At 42.0% G+C, this 26,495-nt stretch overlaps 1 protein-coding gene across 2 annotated transcripts in view; it reads right to left on the bottom strand.

The window, feature by feature from the left end:
* smarcc1 (SWI/SNF related, matrix associated, actin dependent regulator of chromatin subfamily c member 1) overlaps positions 1-20,383 on the bottom strand; it is a 111,313-nt gene extending 90,930 nt beyond the window's left edge. The window contains exons 1-6 of one of the 2 annotated variants that reach the window (XM_062984595.1): positions 19,794-20,383; positions 11,596-11,715; positions 11,392-11,477; positions 9,430-9,511; positions 9,005-9,097; positions 5,243-5,312 (exon numbers count right to left, since the gene is read on the bottom strand). In XM_062984595.1, the coding sequence (XP_062840665.1) occupies positions 5,243-5,312; positions 9,005-9,097; positions 9,430-9,511; positions 11,392-11,477; positions 11,596-11,715; positions 19,794-20,186 (844 nt within the window). In that variant the 5' untranslated portion in view covers positions 20,187-20,383. The remainder of the gene's footprint in view (positions 1-5,242; positions 5,313-9,004; positions 9,098-9,429; positions 9,512-11,391; positions 11,478-11,595; positions 11,716-19,793) is intronic. The other variant, XM_062984594.1, reaches the window with a different exon arrangement.
* Positions 20,384-26,495: the final 6,112 nt, after the last annotated feature.

Raw genomic sequence — 26,495 nt, 5'->3', positions numbered from 1 at the left:
CTGCCTGAAGGGGTTTGATTGTGCCTTCCTACCAGACAGAAGTGGGTTGGACTAGATGGCCTTTGCAATGGAGTCTCCTCTAAGAGTTTTCAGAAGCTAGATGGCCATCTGGCCATAATGGACTACAATCAGCCCACACATTAGCTGGGATTAGGAGCACAAAACTGCCACAAAAGTGGAAAAACCACCACATAAACCCCTCCTTTTTAATTTAAGAGGCCACCTCTCTTGGGTTTGGTTGTGCCTTCCTACCAGACAGAAGTAGGCTGGACTAGATGGCCTTTGCAATGGAGTCTCCTCTAAGAGTTTTCAGAGGCTAGATGGCTATTGGCCATAAAGGACTACAATCAGCCCACACATTAAACTGGGATTAGGAGCACAAAACTGCCACAAAAGTGGAAAAACCACCACATAAACCCCTCCTTTTTAATTTAAGATGCCACCTCTCTTGGAATCTCTAAAGTCCTCAGTGCAATTCTATGGTCAGCTTCTGGAATCCCCACTGACTTCAACCCAAACTGCCAGCATCTCCCTAAAACATATAGTCAAAGATGTTTAAAACAACAAATGCTTGGAAATGCTAAAAAAACACCCTGCTCTGGCTTGTCCCGAAGCACAACTAAGAGTGATACATGATTTGGAGATGTACCGATGCCAGCACGGCTGCAGCTTTCTAGGGCACGCTCCCCCCGAGGCCAAACAAAGCGCGGAGCAAGCTGCCAACGAGTTCTGAAGTGTTTTTGATGGCTTCATTTGGCTCTTTCATGACACTTCCATTGTGTTAGCCACCTTGGGACACCTGAGAGGGACATGTAATCTAAACACATTTCAAATTCAAGGACATTTCACACAAGAAGTAATTCTGTGGATTCTTCGCTTTCAGCGGTACAACTGAGTTGTGCAAGTCTGGATGTGCTGGGTCACCTTGATTCTATCACAAGAAAAATGCAGGCCAAATGTAAATACTTAAAATGAATCATAATAATACTAATAGCCAGGCCACGAAGAAGGAATCACTGAATCTCAATAAGAAGACTTCAGAATCCTGGTGTCCAAAATCAATCCACGTAATTAAGAGAATGGCAGCCATCTGCATAGCATTACGTACGCTGTATTATGATGATGATGTTTATTTATATCTCACTTTTTCTCTCCACAAGGAGACTCAAAGCGGCTTACATTCAAGGCATTTCAATACAATTTAAAATCTAAAATCATGAAAACAGAATTAAATATCACTGGTATTAAAAATTCAATTAAAATCATAAAAACCTATTCAAATCTAAAAACCACAGCAGCCCCTGATGTCTGGGTTGCTGTGAGTCTTCCAGGCTGTTTGGCCATGTCCCAGAAGCATTCTGTCCTGACGTTTCATCCACATCTATAACAGGCATCCTCAGAAGCTGTAAGATCTGTTGGAACGTAGGCCAGTGGGGTTTATATATCTGTGGAATAATGTCCAGGGTGGGAGGAAGAAAGAACTATTGTCTGTTGGAGGCAAGTATGAACATTGCCACTGGCCACCTTGATTGGCACAGTATAGCCTTGCAGCTTCAAAGCCTGGCTGCTCCCTGCCTGGGGGAATCTTTTGTTGGGAGGTATTTTCTGGCCCTAATTGTTTCCTGTCTGGAATTCCCCATTTTTCAGAGTGTTGTTCTTTATTTATTGTCTTGATTTTAGAGTTTTTTAACTACTGGTAGCCAGATTTTGTTCATCTTCATGGTTTCCTCCTTTCTATTGAAATTGTCCACATGCTTTGGATTTCAATGCTAGGCTATCCAATTATAATCAAGGTGGCCAACTGCAACATTCACACTTGCCTCCAACAGACAAGAGTTCTTACTCCCACTCTATACATCATTCCACAGGTATGTATAGAAATCCCACTTGCCTGGTTTCCATCAGATCTCACAACCTCTGAGGATGCCTGCCATAGATGTGGGCAGAACGTCAGGAGATAATGCTTCTGGAACATAACCATACAGTTCGGAAATCTCACAGCAACCCAGTGATTCCGGCCATGAAAGCCTTCAACAGCCTCTGACTTCACCTTTAAAACCTTTTTCTGTTGTTTTATATGTTTTAGTTAATTTAATCAGAATTTTTTAAAATACTAATGTTTAATACTGTTTTAGGAGCCCACGATGGCGCAGCATGTTAAAATGCCGAGATGCTGAACTTGTGGACCGAAAAGTCACAAGTTCATATCCGGGGAACGGAGTGAGCCCCAGCTTCTGCCAACCTAGCAGTTTGAAAACATGCAAAAATGTGAGTAGATAACGGCGCTCCATGCAGTCATGCCGGCCACATGACCTTGGAGGTGTCTACGGACAACACTGGCTCTTTGGCTTAGAAATGGAGATGAGCACCAACCCCCAGAGTCGGACACAACTAAACTTAATGTCAGGGGGAAACCTTTACCTTAATACTGTTTTGATATTTATATATTTTAAATTGTACTGTAACGCTTTTAAATGTTAAACACTTTGAGTTTCCATATGGAGAAGAAAGTGAGATATAAATAAACATAATAATAATAATAATAATAAACAATGATTGGCTAAATAAACACAAAAGCTACACAAATGCATGCCATTCTGATAGTTACAGAATCTTTTCCTGAATAAGAAAGCTAGGGGGAGTGGGAGCTGTATGGCAGGCATGGAGAATTTAGAGACTCAGCCCTGACTTTTGCTTCCAGCCAGATTTAGTTTCAACTTCATCCTGGGTCAGAACTCCTGTGAAAACCTTTCCTCCCAGACCCATTCCCTCCATTAAATCTTTTCATTAAATCCAGACGGTCTCAAGATGAAGCAGCAGCACTCGAACGCCTTCCCCTCCCATATCTTCTCTTTTGCTAGCATTCTTCACACCAAGCCAAGCACTTTGTGAGGTTAATCTGCAGCCAGACTACTTTCTTTTAAAAAGGGAAGGAAAAGGAAATCATACTTTCTCCCAGACAAAGGAAACATATCCAGGCTTTCAAACCATACTTCATTCCCTGAAAGCTGAAATGCTATTTTTTGAAGTGAGAAATGCCATCCTCCCATGAGGGAGCAGCAGGCTGACAGGGCAGAATTTCAAGGCCAAGCGGGTCTCTGAAGGCGGCTGCATCAAGGTTTCTGCCACCAGCGAGGCCACAGCAAGGAAATCTGCCATTCTCTTTTTGAGAAATTACCAAGCCCTTTCCGTACGGATTGAGTAAGAGCAAACTTCTGATCCAACGAGCCAAGAAACGACTGGGATGCCAATGTTTGGTCCCTGATTCGGATTCTGGAAACCAGAGTTCGAATCCTCACTCGGCTATGAAAAGCCATTGGGTGACCTTCAGCAAACCTCACTTGTCTCAGCCTAAAAGGGAGGCAAAACCCCTCTGAACCAGAAAACCCTGTGAGTGCTTCTCCTTAGTGTGAGTTGAAAAGGATTTGAAGGCACACAACAACAAGGCCATGCTATTACAGGAGCTGGATCTACACTGTCTTATAATGCCATTCCAACCTGCATTAAATGGCTATGTTAATCCAGCCAGTTTTTCATGGCCACTAGACCTAGCTGGATCTCCCTAGATTGCATAAAATCAGAAACAAAATTTAAATTCAGATCAGAATGTGCAAGAATGAGGAAGTAAGCGAGAGAAAGGGCAGGCGGGAATGAATTGATATCAAATAATTCAGTACAAGTATTGACCCCATCTACACTGCCATATAATCCAGTTTCAGAATGCCGGTAAACTGCACTGAACTGGATTAATAATAATAATAATAATAATAATTTATTTATATACTGTTCCATCTCCTTGAGAGGACCCAGGGCAGTTTCCAACATAAACAAAAAACATTCAGTTATCAGAAAGACACGGTACAAGAAGCTTAAACATAACAAACATAGTAAACATCATCATGAAACAAAAACAATTATACTAAAAACAATCACAAAATTAAAATCCAGTTCAATATACTCCAGCAACGGGTTCAAAATGCAATAACCAGAACTTCAAAATGGACATGATCAAAATATAAGGGGTAGGCAAAGACTAGTGCATCAGAAGACGTACTCTTATAATCAAGTTCAATGAGGTTCAATCTGCATTGCATGAGTCTACACCAGGCATGGGCCAACTTGGGCCTTCCAGGTGTTTTGGACTCCAACTCCCACCATTCCTAACAGCCTCAGGCCCCTTCCTTTTCCCCCTCGGCCGCTTAAGCTTAACCTGGTCTACATTGACTGTTACAATGCAGTGCAAATTGGGTAAGATGGCAGTGCAAATGGGGCCATTGTTAGAACAGAAATCACACAACAAAGAGAAAGCCAGTGAGTCCAAGACACTAAAAAAAGAGAAATATTGCCATCTAGTGGAAGTCTCATTGGTTTTTTTTATTTACACTTTTGAGTATTTGTTCCCTGAAATGCTTGGGACCAGAAATGTGTTGGGAGTTTTTTTCCAAATTTTGAAATACCTGCTGTTACATCTAAGCAACTAAAAAAGGGATCTCAGAGGTGAGAACCAAGTCCAAACACAACATTCAATTACACTTTATAGACACGCCAAAGGTTATTTTATATATAGTATTTTCAGTAATTTTGTGAATGAAACAAAGTGTGTGCACACTGGATATCAGAAAGGGAAGGTGTCACTCTCTCAGCCACTCCTGTAGACAATTTTGGAGAACTCTGAATTTTTTATTTCTGGGTAAGAGATGCTCAACTGGCATTCAACTGTCATTGCAACCTATTCATACATGCAAAGTAAGTCAGAAAACAATTCTAGCAAAACTGGGGCCCATTTCAAAACACGGGTCCGTTCCCTTGAGTTGTGCATTAGGCATGTTTGTGCTGTAAGCTACAAAAGCATAAATACCTAGCAGCAGAGAACAAACTGTCTCACTAATAAACAACTGAATTAAAAAACAGCCATGGGGCGATGCTTTACTAACAAATATATAAATAACTGCTTGCTATACGAGACTAACAGATATATGAATAAATTAATTCCTGACAGTCAGATGGCACGTGGGAAGAACCCAATCATGGTGGATGGCCCTTTGTGCCATCCCAAGAATTCCCTGCCACATCCTTTTTTGACCAATCTTAGTGTTCATGTCACAAGACAAAAAGGGCTGATTCATAATGTGTCTTTTATTTTAAAATATTTTAGTTTACTTTTTGGTCCTTTGAGGTGGTTTACAAGACAAAATCTCCAAAGTTCAAGAATGAAACACCAAATAAACAGCCTGTTATTTACCTTCATCCAATGAGGTAGGAACAGGATAAACATGGTGGGTGGCTTTAGACTTGTCATCAGTGACGGTTCCCTAGGAAAGAAAAAGGTACAGATTATTATCTCAGATACAGGTACAGCAATCTGTTTGTTCTTACAAGAAGAAATGTGTTCCTTCCCACAGAACATGCCAGGTTTGGAGCCTGAGTGCAAGCTGGCATTAGCTCTCACAAGACTAGTCATTTCCTAACCCAAGTTCCTGATATGAAGGGTCAAAACAGAAGGAGCCTGGTTGTTTTTCAAATTGAACCGTAGAGAGTTATACTTGGCTTTCAGAGTAATTGCAGAAATAACGAACCACAATGGGAAACACCTGGGGAAAACAACCTGAGCAAAGGGCAGATCGCAAACAGTCAGGAGAAAGTGAAGCCACTGCAGTCTTAAAAAACAAAGATGACAGATTTGTGTCTGGACACACATTTCCATTGCTCTATATCAGGCATGGGCAAACTTCGGCAGTTAGGAATTGTGGGAGTTGAAGTCCAAAACACCTGGAGGGAGGGCTGAAGTTTGTCCATTCCTGCTATATAGAAATTTTATAAATTTGTTATTTTCCTTCCCTCATCTCACACCACAAAATATTACCTTATGCAAACTGTGCTTTGTTTAATGAGTTTCACACAAAAGCTAAATTTCAGATTAGGTTTCAGGCTAGATTACTTCCATCACAGTAAAAGTAACTCCTGGTTTCTTTGGAATTAAACCCAGTTTAGGGGGGAGGGCTGCACAACCCAACTTCTGAATTACGTACTTGTTTCATTTCAGGTTTATTTCCATAATATCTAGCACACCTTACAAGATCCGTAACAGTCAATTTAAGAATTGCAACAAATAGTAATTATCACAGAATAGTCTACATTGTCCTTGCTCTATCAGGAAGCCTTTGTGATAGTAAAACTCAGCAGAGAAATCATGGACAATCATACTAGATTTCTTATACCCTGGGTCTTATAAGCCTCATTTGACACCCTGCTTCATGTAGCAGCATTTTAAATTGACATATTTTTTACTTCCAAGAGTTTCTGTTACTTGCTTTTTGTTTTGTTTAAAGTTGTTTTCAGTTTAGGAAGCAGTTAATGAAAAAATGATTCCTGTTAAATTAGTTTATTTACAAGAGGATCTTATATATGCTTTTTCATGTTACTAACTTACTTTTGTTGACTAGCACTGTGTAAAAACAATTTGTTTGTACTGCTATATGTCAAATCAATCTCAAACTCATATGAAATAAGTTTTTATGTGGAATCAGTAGTCTTTCCCCAAAGCTGCAAGTTTAGAAAACCTTTTCCATTCCTATTGGAAAGATTTTGATGAAATGAGGCAATTTTGGAGTAGAGATATTGCTACCTGCTACTTTGTAGGACTATGGGTGTCAACAGTATTTATACTGACACCATGCATGGGTAAACTTCAGCCCTCCCTCCAGGTATTTTGGCTTCCACAATTCCTAGCAGCCTACCAGCTATTAGCAATTGTGGAAGTTGAAGTCCAAAACACCTGGAGGAGGGCCAAAGTTGGCCTATGCCTGCTTTACATTTCCAAATCACTGTAGAAATTATAAACTATTTAACTTCCGAGGCTTCTAGATGGGAAACAACAAATCTATGGTGTGTTCTTCTATGCTGTGATTTCTAGCTAGGGCCAGGGACTAAGATTTCAGTGAGCTACTATGCTTGCAGAAAGCTTAGAACACTATATTATAGCATTGGTTTAAATCAGGCCTCTAAGGGGAGGGGATTGTGTAACAATCAGATTGAGGCATCCGCTCATAGAAGGAAGGCTGAGGGAAACAGGTCCCTCCCCACCTGCTCATTTTGACTCTCCCTGGCACAGAGAGAGCAAAGGGGCCTCCAGGTTAGAACAAGAAGCAGCAGCATCAGAGGTAATACAGGCTGGAAAATCCAGTTCTTACCCCTTAATAAGGTCCTGTGAGGACATGTCTAAGGAATTGCACTGCCAAGGGCCTTTCCAGGGAGACAGCAAGATGCAACACTATATTATTACTGATAAAGGAACGTTTAGCAATGGCTCAGGAAAAAAATAAGTCAGGTCTGCAGCAATAGAAACCACTATTTCTAGCAGAAAGGGTGAAGGGAAATTAGAAGAGGGAGTTAGACTCCGCCATCCTAAGTGCTCAAAGTACTAGAAAGCACCATGCGGCCATGTCCCCAACAACACTCAGTTCCAGGTAGAACTTTCCCATTTGGTACTTCAGCTAGAAAATTGGTTTTGCTCCTCTTTCTCTTGTAGACTTGTAAGCTCTTAAATGGGAATGATATAGGAAAGGCAATCTGCTTTGAGCTAGTGTTCGTATCATGTTCCGCAGTTGTTGGTGGTTGAGGATGTCAGGCCTAGCAGTGGGTGATGGAAGGGGTTAATGTAAGTCTTAGTTCTACAGGGCTGAGTAATCTGTAAGTAGGAGTTACAGGTGAAAGCAAGTAAGGGTGGAGGCATGCAAGATAGGTTGCAGCTGGGTTGTACTGGATATACAAGTACAACCCGGACCGGGCTGTGGCGCAGGCTGGAAAGCAAGCCAGCTGCAACAAATCAACAAATCACTCTGACCAAGAGGTCATGAGTTCGAGGCCAGCCCCAGTGCCTGCATCTTGTCTCTGTTCTATGTTGTGGCATTGAATGAGAAAGGCGGAATCTAAATGCTGTAAATATAAGGAGCTAGCTTGGGGAATGGTATTTGGGAGAAAAGTATTTATCCTACTTTGGCTGTGGATGCTGCTGCCCCCCCTCCCCCCAGGATTGTAGATTTTCGGTACCCTGACCTGTCTCCTGAACTCTTGGAACCTGGAACTTCTGGACTGACCATTGACTACGGTATAGATTCTTGATCCTTGGACTTTACTCATTGAACCCTTAGCATTTGACTATTGGACTGGACCTTTTTTTGACTATGGTGTCTTCTTGTACCTGCATCGGCATCTGCTATCAGTTTTGTTTTGATTCTGTGGCTGAGTGCTCTTTTGTTTTACACTGGGACTTTGAAAACAGCCAGACAGTAAGTGCTGCTTTAATTAAACAGTTTGACACAAGTTGGGTGTTTGTTTTGGTTCACCTCTGCCTGTGTACTGGAAGAGCCCTAGCATCTTGTCAGTTCGCAGGAACTTTATGGGGCTTAAACTAGCCATTTGATGGCACCTGAGAGTGGGATACAAAATCCCTGCGAGCTCCATCAGACCTACCAGCAGGGCTAATTCTAGTACGCCTAGAAGCTTTATTGCTCATTGGAGACGGAAAGGATTCCCCTTGCTCTCCGAGAGTGAGCCAGGAGAATGATTTAGGAGCCTCAATTATTACTTTCCAGATACTCCCCTCCTCTGTCCCTGAGTCTGTGCTAGAATCTCAGAATTGAAAGGGATCACAAGAGCCATCTATTCCCACCTTCACTATGAAAGAAAGCAATGAAAACACTCCCGCAAAGCTTCACTTAAAGGCCCCCTACAAAGGAAAGTGTACAGCACCTTCCAAGGCAGTTTGCTTCCCTGTCAAACAGCCCTTACTCCCAGAAAATTCTTCCTAATGATTCTTTTTCAAGCATGCTTGTTTTCAAGACCATGCTCTGTCCTCCAGGTGGTTTGGACTTCCAACTCTCACAATTCGGCAGTTAGAAATTGTTAGAGTGGACAAAACACCTGGAAGGCCAAAGTTTGCCCATGCCTGACTTAAGAGAGAAAATGATGCAACATGCTAAATGTAGCACCACACATCAGTTACCTGGTGACGTTTCACAATGTCTTTTAGCTTATTGGCCAACTTGAGCTCTATATCTGGAACGAGGTAGATGGTCGGCCTGCTCAGACAGTTATTCTGGAAACCAAAGACAATCAGTATCAATACTCAGCAAAGCAGTCACAGGAGATGAGATATCAGTAGTATAATCTGATTTCTTCCCTACTTAAACCTAATAAAATTTGCAAGAATATTCCAGAGCCATAGCAATGCTAGTCTAATTTTTTTAAACGATTGAATAATAAAGAAGCAGGCTGCAAAGTCACACATTTACTTCTAGAGATATTCACAGCAAGGTCAGTAATTCCTATGCAGATCACGTTTACAATAAATCTAAAACAAAGCATTCACCTCTACACTGAAAGCATGAAGAGTCCCAACACAAAGTATTTTATAATTAAAATCCTTGCCTGCACTAATGTTTTTTCAATGTTCATAAACATTTCTACATTTCGATCCATCCGGGAAGGATTCTGCAAGTCAAACCTCCGCCTGCAAAGAAAAATATATGCATAATGCTTGAAATACTGATGGAACTTTAGACTTGTCTGGCTATTGTTCAACATAGCATTAAGGCCATATAAAGCTAGGTTATCATATTACAACAATCCAGAGAGAGAATAAGAAAGAGATGGTTGTTCTTTTGTTCTTTCCCCAAACCATTCCATCTGAAGAGTTGTAAATGCAATACTAAAACACAGAAAACACTAAGCAACTTGTGAGCATTTAGGCTTAAGTGACCCTTGAATGGGGGAAAGAATAAGGAACATAAGTCCAGCACTGGGTTCCCCAGTCACTAACAACTGGAAATCTAGTAGTTCAGGTGGAAAATGTATGCTATTACTATTAATCCATATGAACTACTATGGAAATCTTTCCAAACAGCTGCTTAAAAAAATCAAACCATTGCAAAAATAAAAGAGCTATGTTTGAAATCTGTGCCAAATGTGACTCAATACCTGAAATATTAAATCTCACACGATTTTGATGAACTTTACTCAAATGTGGGACCCTGCAAGAGTTCCTATAAAATTCTGTCTGCTTAATATTATGGGACATATAGGAGAAACTTTATGAAGTATGAAACTATGAAGGGGGGTCATGCCGATGCACAGAATCTAACAAACGTTCCCGGGGAAGGAAGATTTCCCAACCCCTCCACCTTTCAAATGAGGCAGGGATGTGTGCAGACATATGGATTATCTTTCAACAACGTCTCCTTCCTATTCTGAAATGCTTAAAAAAGATCACAAATGCATGGCTGACTCAGATCTAGGTCCTGTCCAATATTGTGTTTAAAAACATCAGAAATTTAGATTACTTTGGGCAAGGAGGAAATGGGAGAGAATACTGTCCGCACTAGCTTCAGTGTGTTCCCTTAGAAATCACTTTCGATTAACAAAATGTTCATGAGAACCAATAAACCCTACTATGCAGTGTACATGCAGTCCCCAAGCTATGAACAAAATAGGTTCTGAAGGTTTGTTCTTAAGCTGAATTTCTATGTAAGTTGGAACAGGAACATTTTTAAGTGCAACTCCAACCAAATAAACACACACACACACACGTGCTCTGGATAGCATAGGGAAGGGTTAACACCCCTGTGGTGTTTGTCTGGCTGCCGGTGCCCCTGTTCAGGATATTTCACCTCACTTTCTGTCCTTGTGATAATTGGATTTTCAGAAATTTGGCTTGTTGTGGAAACAAGGATTGGAGATAAAGCTTCACTAGAGACCCCTTTCCTCTATAATAATGTATCTTCCAGGAGTGGATTTCCCTTCCTTCTGAGAGGAAGATTTCTCTCACTTTCTGTTGTATCAGCCCCGTTCTTAACTAGGAGTCATTTGTAAGTCGGATGTTTGTAACTCGGGGACAGCCTGTATAGCAAATGTTTTGGACTAGAAGTGTTTGGTATTTTGAATGTTGGCATACTGGCCTTTGTGTATGCATAATGAGATGTCTAATCAGATGCCTTGGTCCCTCTCTAGGTGAAAGTGACACTGGAGAGAGACTGGGGATCTAGAGGCAAAGGAGCAGCAGTGCCACCTCTGTGGTCTCGAAGGCAGAAGCAGGCAGCTTGGTGGTAACACGTCGGATTTTTCGGACTTTGGGTTTTCAGAAAAGGGAAGCTCAGCCTGTATTCACCTTTATATCAGTCCATTTCAGAACACTACTATAACTATTTTATGTCAAACAATATAAAATACAAATAGGAATAAAGCAATAGTTCTCAACTAAAAAAACTCAAACTCAAACCTAACTAACAAATTTAACTAAAAGTTGCTTGAAACAAAGTAATTCCAGTAGGTCCTCAAATACTAGCTGTTTTGGAAGGAGGTGGGGAGTCTGAGAGAAATACAAAAACTGCTCACCATCCTTGCTCATTCTTATACTTATAAGCAGCACCAAGAATGTGGCACAGCGTACCGCCAGCTTTGAAATCCATGAAGCACTTTGCCTGAAACAGAGAAAGCATCAAAATGACATCCTTTCAAAATAACATGAACACAATAGAACAAGTTACCAGGTACACAAAACAGCTAAAGAACTGTGAGAAGGCTGTTCTGATGACTCACAGGGAATTTTGTGAAGGCAGGATTGGCGACATGTTTTCCGAAGGCATCTTCCTGAAACTGCAGCAGCTGCATCACAAGCCCCGCCAGTGTTTTATTGGTAGGAGCATCTGCCTGAACATACTGGAAAAAACAAACATTTTCAAAATCAATCTCAGTGCCATGTCTACATTTGAAAAGTTGCTTACAATTTCTAGTAACATTAATACCACAATTTAAAATTGTCTTGCATCATCATTTTGCCTTTTTTAATTTTAATTCTGATCTTACAGTACACTGGTAGCAAGGAGCTCCAAGAACAGTCCATCTGTTACTAGATTTAAATTTGCCAAGTTTCTTCAAGCTTCTTCTTTTATTGATTTGATTTTTTAGTGCTTCCAAAACAAACCCCTAATCCCAATATGCATGCAGTACTGTCAATTACAAAATCATTTCTTTGTTCAGAAGAAAATAAAGCTGGACTGATGTATTAACAGCACCACTTTTATCTTACATGTGCATCTTATATACAGCATCTAAACATTGGACAAATTAATAACTGTTTGATTTGCTGTACAAATTTGAACAAATGTCTTGGGACAATAATGTTATCAATTATGTGAACAAACCCCAAAATGTAACTTGTTGCTCAAATTCTTCTTCTTTTGTGGACCACTTTGTTTAAAATCTTCAATCTCCAATGCCTAATTGAAATTTACTCCTGCGTAACTGCATCTGTTTGCATCAGTACTCTCTCTATATCCTCTATCTCTTTTACCTCTACACCAAACTTTCTTGCTTCTGCTAAGAAGCACCATGTAAACCAGGGGTCCCCAAACTAAGGCCCGGGGGCCGGATGCGGCCCTCCAAGGTCATTTACCTGGCCTCCACCCTCAGTTTTATAATATAATCTTTTTATATCATTTTTAATAATATAATATATTGTATTTACATATAATACTGATAATAATATTATAATGTTATACAATATAATACAAATAATAATACCATATAATAATATTAATTATATATTATATATTACATATAATATTACAGTATAGTAGTATAGTTCAATATAGTAATATATAATGCTAATATTGTGCAATGCTAATAAAATAATATATTCTATGTACATACAGCTGCTCTGAGTCCCCTTCAGGTGAGAAGGGTGGGATATAAATGTAATAAATAAATGTAGTAGATGAAGAAATAAATAATTTTAGACTTAGGCTCGCCCAAAGTCTGAAATGACTTGAAGGCACACAACAACAACAATCCTACTTAACTTGACTATCTTATTGGCCAGAAGCAGCCCCACGCTTCCCATTGAAATCCTGATAGGTTTATGTTGATTACAGTTGTTTTCATTTTTAAATATAGTATTGTTCTTTCATTGTGTTGTTGTTTTGCACTACAAATAAGACATGTGCAGTGTGCATAGGAATTTGTTCGGTTTTCCCCCCCCCAAATGATAATTTGGCCCCTCTACAGTCTGAAAGATTGTGGACCGGCCCTCTGCTTTAAAAGTTTGGGGACCCCTGATGTAAACTAAATGCCATCTCCCTGGAGTTCAAAACTTTTGAATGACTTTGACTGTGCTTGCTTCTTGCCATGCACTGAGAACAGACACAGAATAAACCAAATCCGATTATGAACTAGACACTCATACAACATCCTTGTGCCATTGCCGCTCATTCCCTTGAAGTCTGGACAGGCGAAAGTGAGGGTTAAGGGCAGGATTCTCTCAGTTGTGCCCACTCATCCTGAGAATTTCTCTCCAAAAATAGAGATGCACAATTTTATTACCACTGGCATTAAGAACCATAGCTAAGGACACGTGTATTCCAGTTTACATTTGGTATTTTAGAAGAATTTTGCTGTAGTCATGCATGCTCCTAAACTGTAACTGCATTTTCAGTTTCTGCAGTCTTACAAGATCCCTTTGTGAGGGCAGTGCTCTGAAAGGCAGACTGAAAACCTATCAAATAAATAACAGTTTCTTTCCCATGTACATTTTGTTGTATATTATTAGTAGTATTTGGAATGCCTTTAAATGTATATCCATTACCTGAATGTTGATGTTTTTACTATGATACCCTCATAAGATACATAGCTGTTTTCATTTCACAAGATACACAGTTACACACAAAGAGGCCTGAGAGTGCTTAATTTTAAAAAACCAAAGGACTCCTCAAGTTAGTGACAGCGAGGACTGGACCTAAATGAAGTTCATGTTACTTTCCCTTTTCTGATCTCAACCAGGAAGAGCAAAAAGCACCAAACAGGAATCACGTGCCCCACCTGAGGTCTGTAAATAAACAGTCTCCTTTTTCCTTTTACTGCTCTACTCCGCCTCTCAATCCAAGCCATGGAGCTTGGACCAATGGGCCATTTCTAACAAAAAAGCCCACCCCTCACTTGGCCTGCATTTCACACACAAGTGCCAGACAAGGGGGCAGGTGGCCCTTTGTTAGCTCTTCTCAGGGGAAAAGTAGAGCGGCAGTGCCTCTTCCACAACGAGGCCACCGCCTCCCTTTCCACAATAGGAGTTGCTATTCAATCAGACAAGCAGCAGCTGAGAGGCTGTTCTTTCCCCTCCAAAATTCAGGTGGAGAACAGGTCTGTTCTGAGCCCAGGGTGGCCTCTTGTCATGTTCCACATTTAGACAGTATAAAATACACATTTCCATCCATGGAGCATGCCTAGGAGAGCCTCCCAACCACGCTTCTTCAGCATTACTGGCACACTAAGAAATCCAGCTTGCCATGCTCACCCTGTTACACAACAAAGAAAGGTATTCTGTACTGAATTTTTCTCCAAAGTCTCCGTCTTGCTTGCCCCCTTCCTGAGATTACTTCCTGGTGGTCTCCACATACAAGTATTCTCCTGGCCTATTCTACCAAGCTACCAAAATCACAACAAAGGAAGCTGTTTACATTGGCATGAAACCCTGGCGCCTATGACACCAAGGCCTGTCAACTCTGACTAAGGCCCCTTCTTCACAGCTGAATAAAATCCACATTGAACTGGATTATATGGCAGTGTGGACTTGGATAACCCAGTTCTAAGCAGATATTGTGGATTATCTGCCTTGATATTCTGGGTTATGTGGCTGTGTGGAAGGGCCCTTACAGGAACACCTCTCTGAGGTTTCAGGCAAGATTCATTCCCAGCACTGCCTGGCCTCCCATGCAAGTACAAGCCAGGCCTGATCCTGCTTTGTTTCCAGAGACCGCAAACTGCTGCCTACCAGGTTCACCTGGTACTTAACAATACTTCTATGCTACATCCCAACCAGACACCTGCTCCCAGGGCGCCTGACAGTTCATCCTCCTTACAATCAGGTAGTAAAATCCATGCAAAAATCGACACAGGGCCAAGCTGTGGGGAAGAAGCCTCGCTTTCTAATTTCTCCTTTGTTGAGGGACAGGGACCACAGAGATGGACGAGACCACATAGGCCATCCAGTCCACCCCCTTCTGCCATGCAGGAAAAGTACAACCAAAGTACCCTTGACAAATTGCCATCCAGCCTGTTTAAAAGCCTCCGAGGAAGGAGCCTCCACCACATTCCGAGGCAGAGGAAATTTAGGTCTTTCACACAGACAGTTACAGAATTTATGTACCACTTTAACTGACATAATATCATCCTACAGAATCCTTGTGTTCTAGTTTAAAAGAAAAAAATAAGTGTCTAATCACTTCTGACTGTTGATGTTTACATTCTTCACACTTCAGATTTAGAGCACTTTGATTTCACTTTAGCTGTTACAGATCTGCATCCTATAAAATTCCAGCAGAAAATTCTAAACACCTCATAAAGCTACAAATCCCAAGACTCCCGAGTTTGGAAAAGGCTCTTTTTTGGGACTATTTATTTCCCGAATCCTAGCTGGAAGTTCTAGTGTACAGAATTTGCAGACAGGAAACCAGACTTGGTGTGTGTGCTGTCAAGTCACATATCAAATTATGGGGAGTTTTCTTGAGCCAGAAACCTTCAGAGGTAGCTTTGCCAGTTCGTTGCTCTCTGAAGGAGAGCCTACAGTACCTGGCACAGTACTAACCGGGTCCAGCCCTGCTTCGTTCCAAGATCAGATGCAATCTGGTGCCTTTAGCATTATTATTCAGGGACTCGTGGATCAAGTTTCAGCCACGGAAACCCTCTGGGGGAGTTACACTCTCCCAGCCTCAGATGGAGGCACTCCCTTCTGAAAAAATTGGCCAAGAAAAATCCTGTTATGGGCTAGCCTTAAGAGCCCTCATAGGTCAGAGGCTGAGAGAGTGTGACATAATCAGAAGGCACACAGATATTATTACAGCATTGTGTTTACTTATACCCTGCTTTTTCTCTCCAACAGGAGACTCAAAGCAACTTATATTAAATCCACAAATATACAAACATTAAAACAGAATTAAATATCATTGGTATTTTAAAAACCAGTTAAAATTCATTATATCACACACTCTCAGCCTCAGATGGAGGCAAAGGAAGCCCTTTCTCTTAAAATCAATTGGGACAAGATAGCCCTACAACAGATTTGCCTTAGGATCCCCATAGGAGAGAAGCGATTTGGAAGACACGGAAATCGAGTTACACACCCTCAGCCTCAGAAAGAGACAAAGGCAGCCCACTCCTGAAGAAACTGTCACAGATTTGCCTTTGGGTGACCATAGGATTCAAAGACACGCAGCATCATGTCACACTCTCTCAGCCTCTGAACAAACCTGGACAAGGAATCCCTGAAATAGGTTTTGCATTCAGGTTGTCATAGATAAGTAGTGACCTGAAGGCACACGCATCGAGCGACACTCTCTCAGCCTCAGAAACAGAAACAGACTTGAGGGAGCTGGGGGTGTTCAGCCTGGGGAAGACTTAGTGGAGAAAAGGAGAGCCATGTTTAAATCTTGGAATGGGTGGCATATTCAACATGGCAAAAGCTTGTTTTCAGCTTCTCTGGAGATTAGAACACAATGGAGCAATGGGTTCAATGCAGTAGTCACAGTCTCAGAGGGAGCCAAAGGAAGCCTTCCCCCTTTTAAAATCAACTCGTTCAAGGAAACAGTCACAAGCTTGGCTTAGGGCTGCCATAGATCTGAGGCTGTGTGAGTGCAACATGATAGGAAAGCAGACAAATGTCACACTATCTCAGCCTCAAAGGTGGGAAACAAAGGGAGCCCCCCTTGTTAAACCAGTACGTTCAAGAAAACCCTGCAACAGATTTGCCTTTGGGTGGCCATAGAAGTCAAAGGCATCCAGCATTGTGTGTTGCATTCTCTCAGCCTTAAAGAAAGGCAAAGATAGAACAAATCTGGCCAATGCAAACCCTGTCACGGGCTTGCCTTAGCGTCAGTCCTTGGTTGAAAATGTCTTGCTCTCTCAGCCTCAGAAGAAAACAAAGGAAACCTTCCCCTTTACATCAATTTGGCCAAGAAAGCCCTGTGATAGATTTGCCTTTGGATTGCCATAGAATTGACCTGAAGACATACACACGAAGCGACACTCTCTCAGCTTCAGAGGGACACAAAAGTAGCCTTTCCTTTTAAATCGATTTGGTCAAGAAAGCCCTGTCCTAGGCTTGTCTTAGGGCCACCATAGATCAGAGGCTGAGAGTGGGCACAACAAAACTGGAAGGCACACAAATCAGGTCACATTCTCTCAGCCTCGAGAGTAGGAAACAAAGGTAGCCTTCCTTTTTAAATTGACGTGGCCAAGAAAACCCTGCGATAGGCTTGCCATTGAAGAGAAATGACCTGAACACATCAAATGACAATCTCTCAGCTTCAGTTGAACACAAAAGATATCTTCCCTTTTGAAACAAAGCAGTTCAAGAAAACCCTGTCATCTAAGCCATTCAGTCTTGAAAACCTTCTGATGGTCCTGCCTTAGAGGGCCTTCTCCGTGGTGGCCCTCTCCGGCTCTGGAACTCGCTCCCCAGGGAAATCAGGCAAGCCCCCACCCTGGTAGCATTCAGAAAGAGCTTGAAAACCTGGCTCTTCACTCAGGCCTTTGGATAAAGATTGCTCATCCCCATAACAATCCTGTATCTGTGACCATTCTTATACCGGTTTGCACTTTTCACCTTTGTCAACTTGATATAGACACAGGGTCTATTCCCATCCCAATTTGCAGTTCCAAGAATGTGCAGCATTTTATCAGTCACCTCGTGTTTACAATATTTATATGGTGCACCTTTCCCAGTCAACCTCTCTGTTTTAATCCATGTTTTTATTAGTTCTTGTCATTTGTTTTTATTGGCTAATGTTTAAATTTTTATAATTGTGCATGTCTTTTGTCTATTGTTGTGTTTTATATTGCTATTGTTTTCATTCGGGCTTGGCCCCATGTAAGCTACCCTGAGTCCCCTTTGGGGAAGATAGAGGCGGGGTATAAAAATAAAGTTATTATTACAATAGTCTCACTTATCCAAGACTCGCTTATCCAATGTTCTGGATTATCCAACGCATTTTTGTAGTCAATGTTTTCAATACATCGTGATATTTTGGTGCTAAATTTGTAAATACAGTAATTACTACATAGCATTGCTGCGTATTAAACTACTTTTTCTGTCAAATTTGTTGTCTAACATGATGTTTTGGTGCTTAATTTGTAAAATCATAACCTAATATGTATAATAGGCTTTTCCTTAATCCCTCCTTATTATCCAACCTATTCGCTTATCCAACATTCTGCCGGCCCATTTACGTTGGATAAGCGATACTCTACTGCAAATGATTTTATCAGTTTTTGATTTGTTTTCTAGTGTTGAGTTTTATATTGTTTGTTGCCTGGGCTTGGCCCCATGTAAGTCGCCCCGAGTCCCCTCAGGGAGATGGGGCAGGGTATAAAAAATAAAATTATTACTATTATAAGGGCGGGATATAAATGTCACTAATAAATAAATAAAGGTTGGGAGCCACTGGTCTAAGCCATTCAGTCTTGAAAACCGTGTGAAGGTCCTGCCTTAGAGTTGACATAGATAGGAAATGACACACAAGAGAGATCAAGTGACACTCTCTCATCCTCAGAGAGACACAAAGGGAGCCTTCCCTTTTTAAATCAATAGGTTAAAGCAGGGGTCCTCAAACTTTTAAAGTGGAGGGCCGGTTCATGGTCCCTCAGACTATTGCGGGGCCGAATTATCATTTTTTTAAAAATGAACAAATTCCTATGCACACTACACATCTTATTTGTAGTGCAACCCCCCCCCCCAACAACAATTACTTATTTATTTACTACATTTATACCCCACCCTCTCTCAGAGTGGCTTACAAGTTGTATGTACATACAATATATTATCAGCATAGCACAATATTAGCATTATATATTACTATATTGTACTATACCACTATACTGTAATATTTTTAGTAATAATATATAATTAATATTATTATATTGTATTATTATTATATTGTATTACATTATAATATTATTTATTTATTTATAGTATTTATATTCCGCCCTTCTCACCCCGAAGGGGACTCAGGGTGGATCACATTACACATATAGGCAAACATTCAATGCCTTTTAACATAGAACAAAGACAAACAAACATAGGCTCCGAGCGGGCCTCGAACTCATGACCTCCTGGTCAGAATTATTCATTGCAGTTAATTGCAGCTGGCTTGCTCTCCCGCCTGCGCCACGTTATATGTATACACAATATATTATATTATTACCATCGCACAATATTAGTAAATAAACAATTACAATATTTAAAAATAAAAACAATTTAAACCAACATAAACCTATCAGGATTTCAATGGGGTGTGGGCCTGCTTTTGACCAATGAGATAGTCAAGTAGGATTGTTGTTGTTGTGTGCAAGTCATTTCAGACTTTGGGCAAGTCTAAGTCTAAAGCTGAGGGCGGGGGCCGGGTTAATGACCTTGGAGGGCCGCATCTGGCCCCCGGGCCTTAGTTTGGGGACCCCTGGGTTAAAGGCTTGCTCTCAGTCAGAAATGACTCTAAGGCACAGAAATTTGGGTCTTCCTCCCAGGCGTTTTGGACTCCGACTCCCAGCATTCCGAACCGCCTCAGGCCCCTTCCTTTCCCCCCTCAGCCGCTTAAGCGGCTGAGGGGGGAAAGGAAAGGGCCTGAGGCGGTTCGGAATGCTGGGAGTCGGAGTCCAAAACGCCTGGAAGGAGGGCCCAGGCCTGAATGAGACAAAGGCCATTCACTGAAGAGGCCTAGGCCTCTGAGGGGAGCCGAGGGCGCAGGCCTCACCTTCTTGCAGTGCTTCCCGAGCCAGAGCCGGGCGGCGTCGAGCTGGGCCGCGGTGTCGGGGCTCTCCCAGAACTTCCCCGCCGGGCCGCCGTCCTTGCGCCTCGACACGGCCGCCGGAGGGCCCGAGGAGGACGACGAGGACGAGGCTGAGGAGGAGGCTGAGGAGAGGCCTGAGGCGGGCGGGCCCTCAGCGGGGCCTACTGCTCCTCCGCCGCCGCCTCCTCCTCCCGCTCCTGCCGCCGAGCCTGGGCCCGTGGTGTTGGTGGTGGACGTGGTCTGGGTGGCCGTGGCGGCCGCCATGGTCCTTCCGGGCCTCCCGCGCGGCCTCCTGCGCCGCCGCCACCGCCGCCTCAGCCGGGGCCCTTCGCCTCCCTCTCTCCCGGCCCCGCGCATGCGCAGAGCCCGCGGGACGCCGCCGCGCCTGCCTCCCACGCCGCCGCCACCCTCTCTCTCTCTTTCTCGCTATCGCTCTCTCTCTCTCTCTTTCGCCCGCGCGCACGCGCAGTCCGCCCTCCCTCAAGGCGCCGAGCGCTCACGACGCCTTGGCCTTCCCCCCACGCCGGCAGGAGGGGCGCATGCGCAGAGAGGGCTTCTCTCTTGCCTTTCTCAGGGCTTTCCTCCTGCGCACGCGCGGGGGATTGGGGGGGGGGAAGAGTGGGGAGCCCCTCGCGCATGCGTACAGAACAGCGCCGGCTGCTTTCTTTTGTAAGGCTGCGCCTCGCTCGCGCGTGCGTACGCAACTTCGCCAGACTTTTTTGTTTTGGGACTCGCGCGCGCAGGCGTATTGGCCTTTTTTCTACTTTTGGGCCTCATTCGCGCATGCGTACATAACGTCGCCAGCCTTTTTTTGTTTTGGGATTCGCTTGCGCATGCGTTGTTAACATCTCCAGACCCTTTTTATTTGTTTTGGGTCTCACTCGCGCATGCGTACTCAAACATCGGCATCTTTTTTTTTTGTCCTGGGCCTCGCTCGCGCATGCGTATCAACCCCTCCCGCGCCTTTTTTGTGGTTCCCTGGCCTCCATCCGCGCATGCGCGAGGGGAAGCCAAACAGGGAGGCCTTGTTGCAGGGGACGGCGGGGCACCGAGAGGGTCGCCTGCCCTTCCTTCCCCGGAGAGGAGACGAGAGCAGGGCCGGCGCGGCGGAAGGAGAGGAAGGAAGTGACCCAACTGACCATATCCGCTTGACCTGTCCGGCGCATTTGGCGGGAAAAAGGCAGCCTTTGGCCACGCCCCAAGGAGAAGATATACACACACACACGTGTCTGTGTGTACATATATAGATATAAAGACACCATGCTCTAAGAGCAGTAGTGATTTAAAAAGTTGATATAGTACAAAACTTTATAAAATACTAAGTGTATAATATACTGGTAGGGTATTAGGCATATTGTGGTATAATAATATAGGACAATATGATAATACAGTATAATAATTATATATTACATGTAATATAGTAGAGTCGCTTATCCAAGGTTCTGGGTTATCCAACGCATTTTTATAGTCAATGTTTTCAATATATCATGATATTTTGGTGCTAAATTCGTAAATACAGTAATTACAACATAACATCACTGCGTATTGAACTACTTTTTCTGTCAAATTTGTTGTATAACATGTTTGCTTATCCAACATTCTGCTGGCCCGTTTACTTTGAAAACATTGACTACAAAAATGCGTTGGATAATCCAGAATGTTGGATAAGCGAGTCTTGGATAAGTGAGACTCTACTGAAATTACTACATAGCATTACTGCGCATGGAACTACTTTTTCTGTCAAATTTGTTGTATAATATGATGTTTTGGTGCTTAATTTGTATAACGATTACCTAATGTGATGTTTAATTGGTTTTCCTGAATTCCTTCTTATTATCCAACATATTCACTTATCCTGCCGGCCTGTTTATGTTGGATAAGTGAGACTCTACTGTATATTGATAATCTTATATTAGCAGCTGAACTTGCTGACCAAAAGGTCGGCAGTTTGAATCCTGGGAGTGGGTGAGCTCCTGCTGTTAGCCCCAGCTTCTGCCAAGCTAGCAGTTTGAAGACATGCAAATGTGAGTAGATCAATAGGTACTGCTCCGGTGGGAAGGTAATGGCACTCCATGCAGTCATGCCGGCCACATGACCCTGGAGGTGTCTACGAACAACGCCGGCTCTTCAGCTTAGTAATGGAATGAGCACCAGAGTTGGACACGGCTAGATTTAATGCCATGACCCCTTTATACAGTTTCTCATGTTGTGGTGACCCCCAACCGTAACATTATTACAGTAGAGTCTCACTTATCCAACATAAACGGGCCGGCAGATTGTTGGATAAGCAAATATGTTGGATAATAAGGAGGGATTAAGGAAAAGCCTATTAAACATCAAAATAGGTTATGATTTTACAAATGAAGCACCAAAACATCATGTTAGACAACAAATTTGACAGAAAAAGTAGTTCAATACCCAGTAATGCTATGTAGTAATTACTGTATTTACAAATTTAGCACCAAAATATCATGATGTATTGAAAACATTGACTATAAAAATGCGATGGATAATCCAGAATGTTGGATAAGTGAATGTTGGATAAATGAGACTCTACTGTATTTTCGTTGCTACTTCATAACTAATTTTTCTACTGTTATGAATCATAATGTAAATATCCTATTTGCAGGATGTATTTTCTATCACTGGACCACATTTGGCACAAATACCAGATACGCTCACATTTGAATACTGGAAGGGGATTGATTTTGTCATTTGGGAGTTGTAGTTGTTGGGATTTATACTTCACCTACAAGCAAAGAGCATTCTGAACTCCACCAATGATGGAATTGAACCAAACTTGGCACACAGAACATCCCATGACCCATCAGGAAATACTGGAAGGGTTTGGTGGGCATTAACCTTGAGTTTGGGAGTTGTAGTTCACCTACATCCTGAATGCACTGTGACTCAAATAATGATGGATCTGGATCAAACTTGGCACGAATACTCAATATACCCAAATGTGATCACCGGTAGAGTTTGGGGAAAACAGGCCTTGGCATTTGGGAGTTGTAGTTGCTGGGATTTATAGTTCACCTACAATCAAAAAATCCTTGAACCCCACCAATGATAGAATTGGGCCAAACTTGCCACACAGAACCCCCCACGGCCAACAGAAAATATTGGTCTTTAGCGATACCCCACTTACAACCCACCCAGTGGTCCCGACCCCCAGGTTGAGAAATGCTGACTTAATGTCAAGAGGAAACCTTTGCCTTTATTATTGCAGTATAGTAGCATAATCTATATATATAAAAGAGTGATGGCATGAGGGCAGCGGAGAAAACAACAAAACTACAGGCCCTCCAACCTCAAAATTTGACAACACAACCCATCATCCATGGCTCTAGGTCAGGGGTCCTCAAACTTTTTAAGCCGAGGGCCGGTCCACAATCCTTCAAACTGTTAAGGGGCCGGATTATCATTTGAAAAAAAATACAAACAAATTTCGATGCACACTACATATGACTTATTTGTTGAATTGAAAAACAACAACAAGAACAAGAACAATGAAAGAACAATACAATATTTAAAAATAAAAACAATTTTAACCAACATAAATTTATCAGGATTTCAATGGGAAGTGTGGTCCTGCTTCTGGCCAATGAGATAGTCAAGTTAATTAGCGTGGTTGTTGTTGTTGTTGTTGTTGTGTGCCTTCAAGTCATTTCAGAAATTTATTTACTGCATTTATTTACTACATTTGTATCACGCCCTTCTCACCTCAAAGGGGACACAGAGTGGCTTACAAATTATATGTACGTACAATATATTATATTATTAGCGTAGCACAATATTAGCATTATATATTACTATATTGAACTATACCACTATACTGTAATATTATTAGTAATACTATATGTAATATAGAATATATAATTAATATTATATAGTATTATTATTAGTGTTATATTGTATTACATTATAATATTATTATCAATATTATATGTGAGGGCGGGGGCCAGGTAAATGACCTCGGAGGGCCGCATCCGGCCCCCGGGCCTTAGTTTGGGGACCCCTGCTCTAGGTTGATACAACAAAAAGAAAAGAAAAATAAAGTCCTAATTAGAGGGAGAGGAATAATTGTTTTTATCCAATTGCTGCCAGTTAGAGGGCTAAGCTCCGCCCACTTGGTCTCCTAGCAACGCACTCAGCACAGGGGACAGGCACAAGAGTTTGGAGAGACCCCTAAGGGCCATCCAGCCCAACCCTTTCTACTATGCAGCAGGACACAATCCAAGCATTCCCAACACATGGACAACGTATAACTACTATACAATACTACACAGGGACATAGACCCCTTCTACCCTCACCACTTTCACAGTACACAAACAACCAAATGCATACTCAACATAAAGACAACCATACAACAGACATTCAATACCATCACTACCTCAACAAGTTCTCACCAACACCACCAGACAACGCCACAGCAACACGTGGCCGGGCACAGCTAGTACAATATATACCAGGCATGGGCCAACTTGGGCCCTCCCAGTGTTTTGGACTTCAACTCCCACAATTCCTAACAGCCGGTAGGCTGTTAGGAATTGTGGGAGTTGAAGTCCAAAACACCGGGAGGGCCCAACGATGGACCTGGACATAACTTGGCACACAGAACCCTCATGACCAACAAAAAAATACTGGAGAACTTTGGGGATAATTCGCTTTGATTTATAGGAGTTGTAGTTCACCTACATCCAGAAAGACAACCCAAAAAACCGACCAAATTTAACACGCATATCCAATATACTCGATTTTGAAAAATGGTGGGTTTTGACCTTTGGGAGTTGTAGGTACTGGGATTTATAGTTCACCTGCAATCAAAAAGCACTCTGGATCCCACCAACAATGAACCTGGAAAAACTTGACTCACATACCCCACATGTCCAAATCTGAATAGTGAAGGGGTTTGGGAGAGATTGACCTTGGTTTTTGGGAGTTGTAGTTCGCCTACAACTAGAGAAACTGTGAACCTAACAATCGATCTCGATCAACCGTGGCACACAGAACCACCATGACCAACTGAACATACTGGAGAGGTTTGAGGACTGATCCACTGTGGGAGAACTGTAGTTTGCCATGCACCCAGAGACCCCACGGACCCGACCAATGAGGCATCTAGAGAGCAAACTTGCCAAACTTTAACCACTGATGTAGTTTCATGGGGTTACCCTGGCATGATGTGAGTTGTAGTTCACCCACAACCTTGTGCATTTGGTAAAATAAAATAAATGCTGGGTGCCCAAATTAGTATAGTAATATCATACTAATATTGTGCTATGCCAATAATATAATATATTGTATATACATACAGTAGAGTCTCGCTTATCCAAGCTTCTGGATTATCCAAGCCATTTTTGTAGTCAATGTTTTCAATATATCATGATATTTTGGTGCTAAATTCATAAATACAGTAATTACAACATAACATTACTGTGTATTGAACTGCTTTTTCTGTCAAATTTGTTGTATAACATGTTTTAGTGCTTAATTTGTAAAATCATAACCTAATTTGCTGTTTAATAGGCTTTTCCTTAATCCCTCATTATCCAAGATATTCATTTATCCAAGCTTCTGCCGGCCCGTTTAGCTTGGATAAGTGAGACTCTACTGTATAATATTGATAGTATTATAATGTAATACAATATAATGCTACTAATAATAAAATATAATATATAATAACATTGTAATATAGCAATACTAGTTAAGCATGATTACTATTGATAATATAAGATACTGTTTCATTTTTGTATATTTGAAGTTGTAATGTTTTTGTGAGCCGTTTTGAGTCTCCGTATGGAAAGATAAAGTGGGTTATAAATAAAGAATAATATAATAATACTATATCGCTATAACTGGAAAACATATAGACAATCAACAATGCATCTGAGAAACTTAAAATAGGTTCTTCTTGGTTAGTACAGGCGGAACATTCTGCATTTCGGATTTTGAAATACACTATATATATGTGTGTGTGTATATTCAGAATAAAAGGCAACCTAGTGAAAGAAAGAACAAAACCTTATAGATGTGGCCGCTTGGAGCAGACATGGGCCAACTTCGGTCCTCCCTCCAGGTGTTTTGGACTTCCAACTCCCACCATTCCTAACACCTGGAGGGCCCAAGTTTGCCCATGCATATCTCATTGAATGCCTTTAACCAATAACACTTCAATTTAGGGATTTTTCCCAGCCCAGCACAGATTTACTTACTCTGTTTCAAAGCCTCCAAAGAAGGAACCTCCACCAGACTGAAAAAGGAGATTCCACCTGAACATTAGGAAGAGCTTCCTCACTGTGAAAGCAAGCTGTTTAGCAGTGGAACTCTCTGCCACAGTGTGTGGTGGAGGCTCCTTCTTTGGAGGCTTTGAAGCAGAGGCTTGATGGCCATCTGTCAGGGGTGCTTTGAATGTGATTTCCTGCTTCTTGGCAGAATGGGGTTGGACTGGACAGCCCATGATATCTCTTCCAACTCTAGGATTCTATGATTTTGTGACGTTCCCGTGTGCCTTTCTTTGCACATTAGAGGAATCAATAAACATAAAACCCAGGTGCCACTCCCACCCATCCCATCAACCTGATTCAATGAGGCAGAGGAATCTGAATATTGATACAAGCCAGAGGATTTGCAATCTCCCTGAAGGAAATGCACACACATGC

Source organism: Anolis carolinensis, chromosome 6 (assembly GCF_035594765.1).
Source record: "Anolis carolinensis isolate JA03-04 chromosome 6, rAnoCar3.1.pri, whole genome shotgun sequence".
Classification (NCBI taxonomy): Eukaryota; Metazoa; Chordata; class Lepidosauria; order Squamata; family Dactyloidae; genus Anolis; species Anolis carolinensis.
Note: the sequence above shows the minus strand (reverse complement) of the source record. Positions and strands in the feature narration are given on the sequence as shown.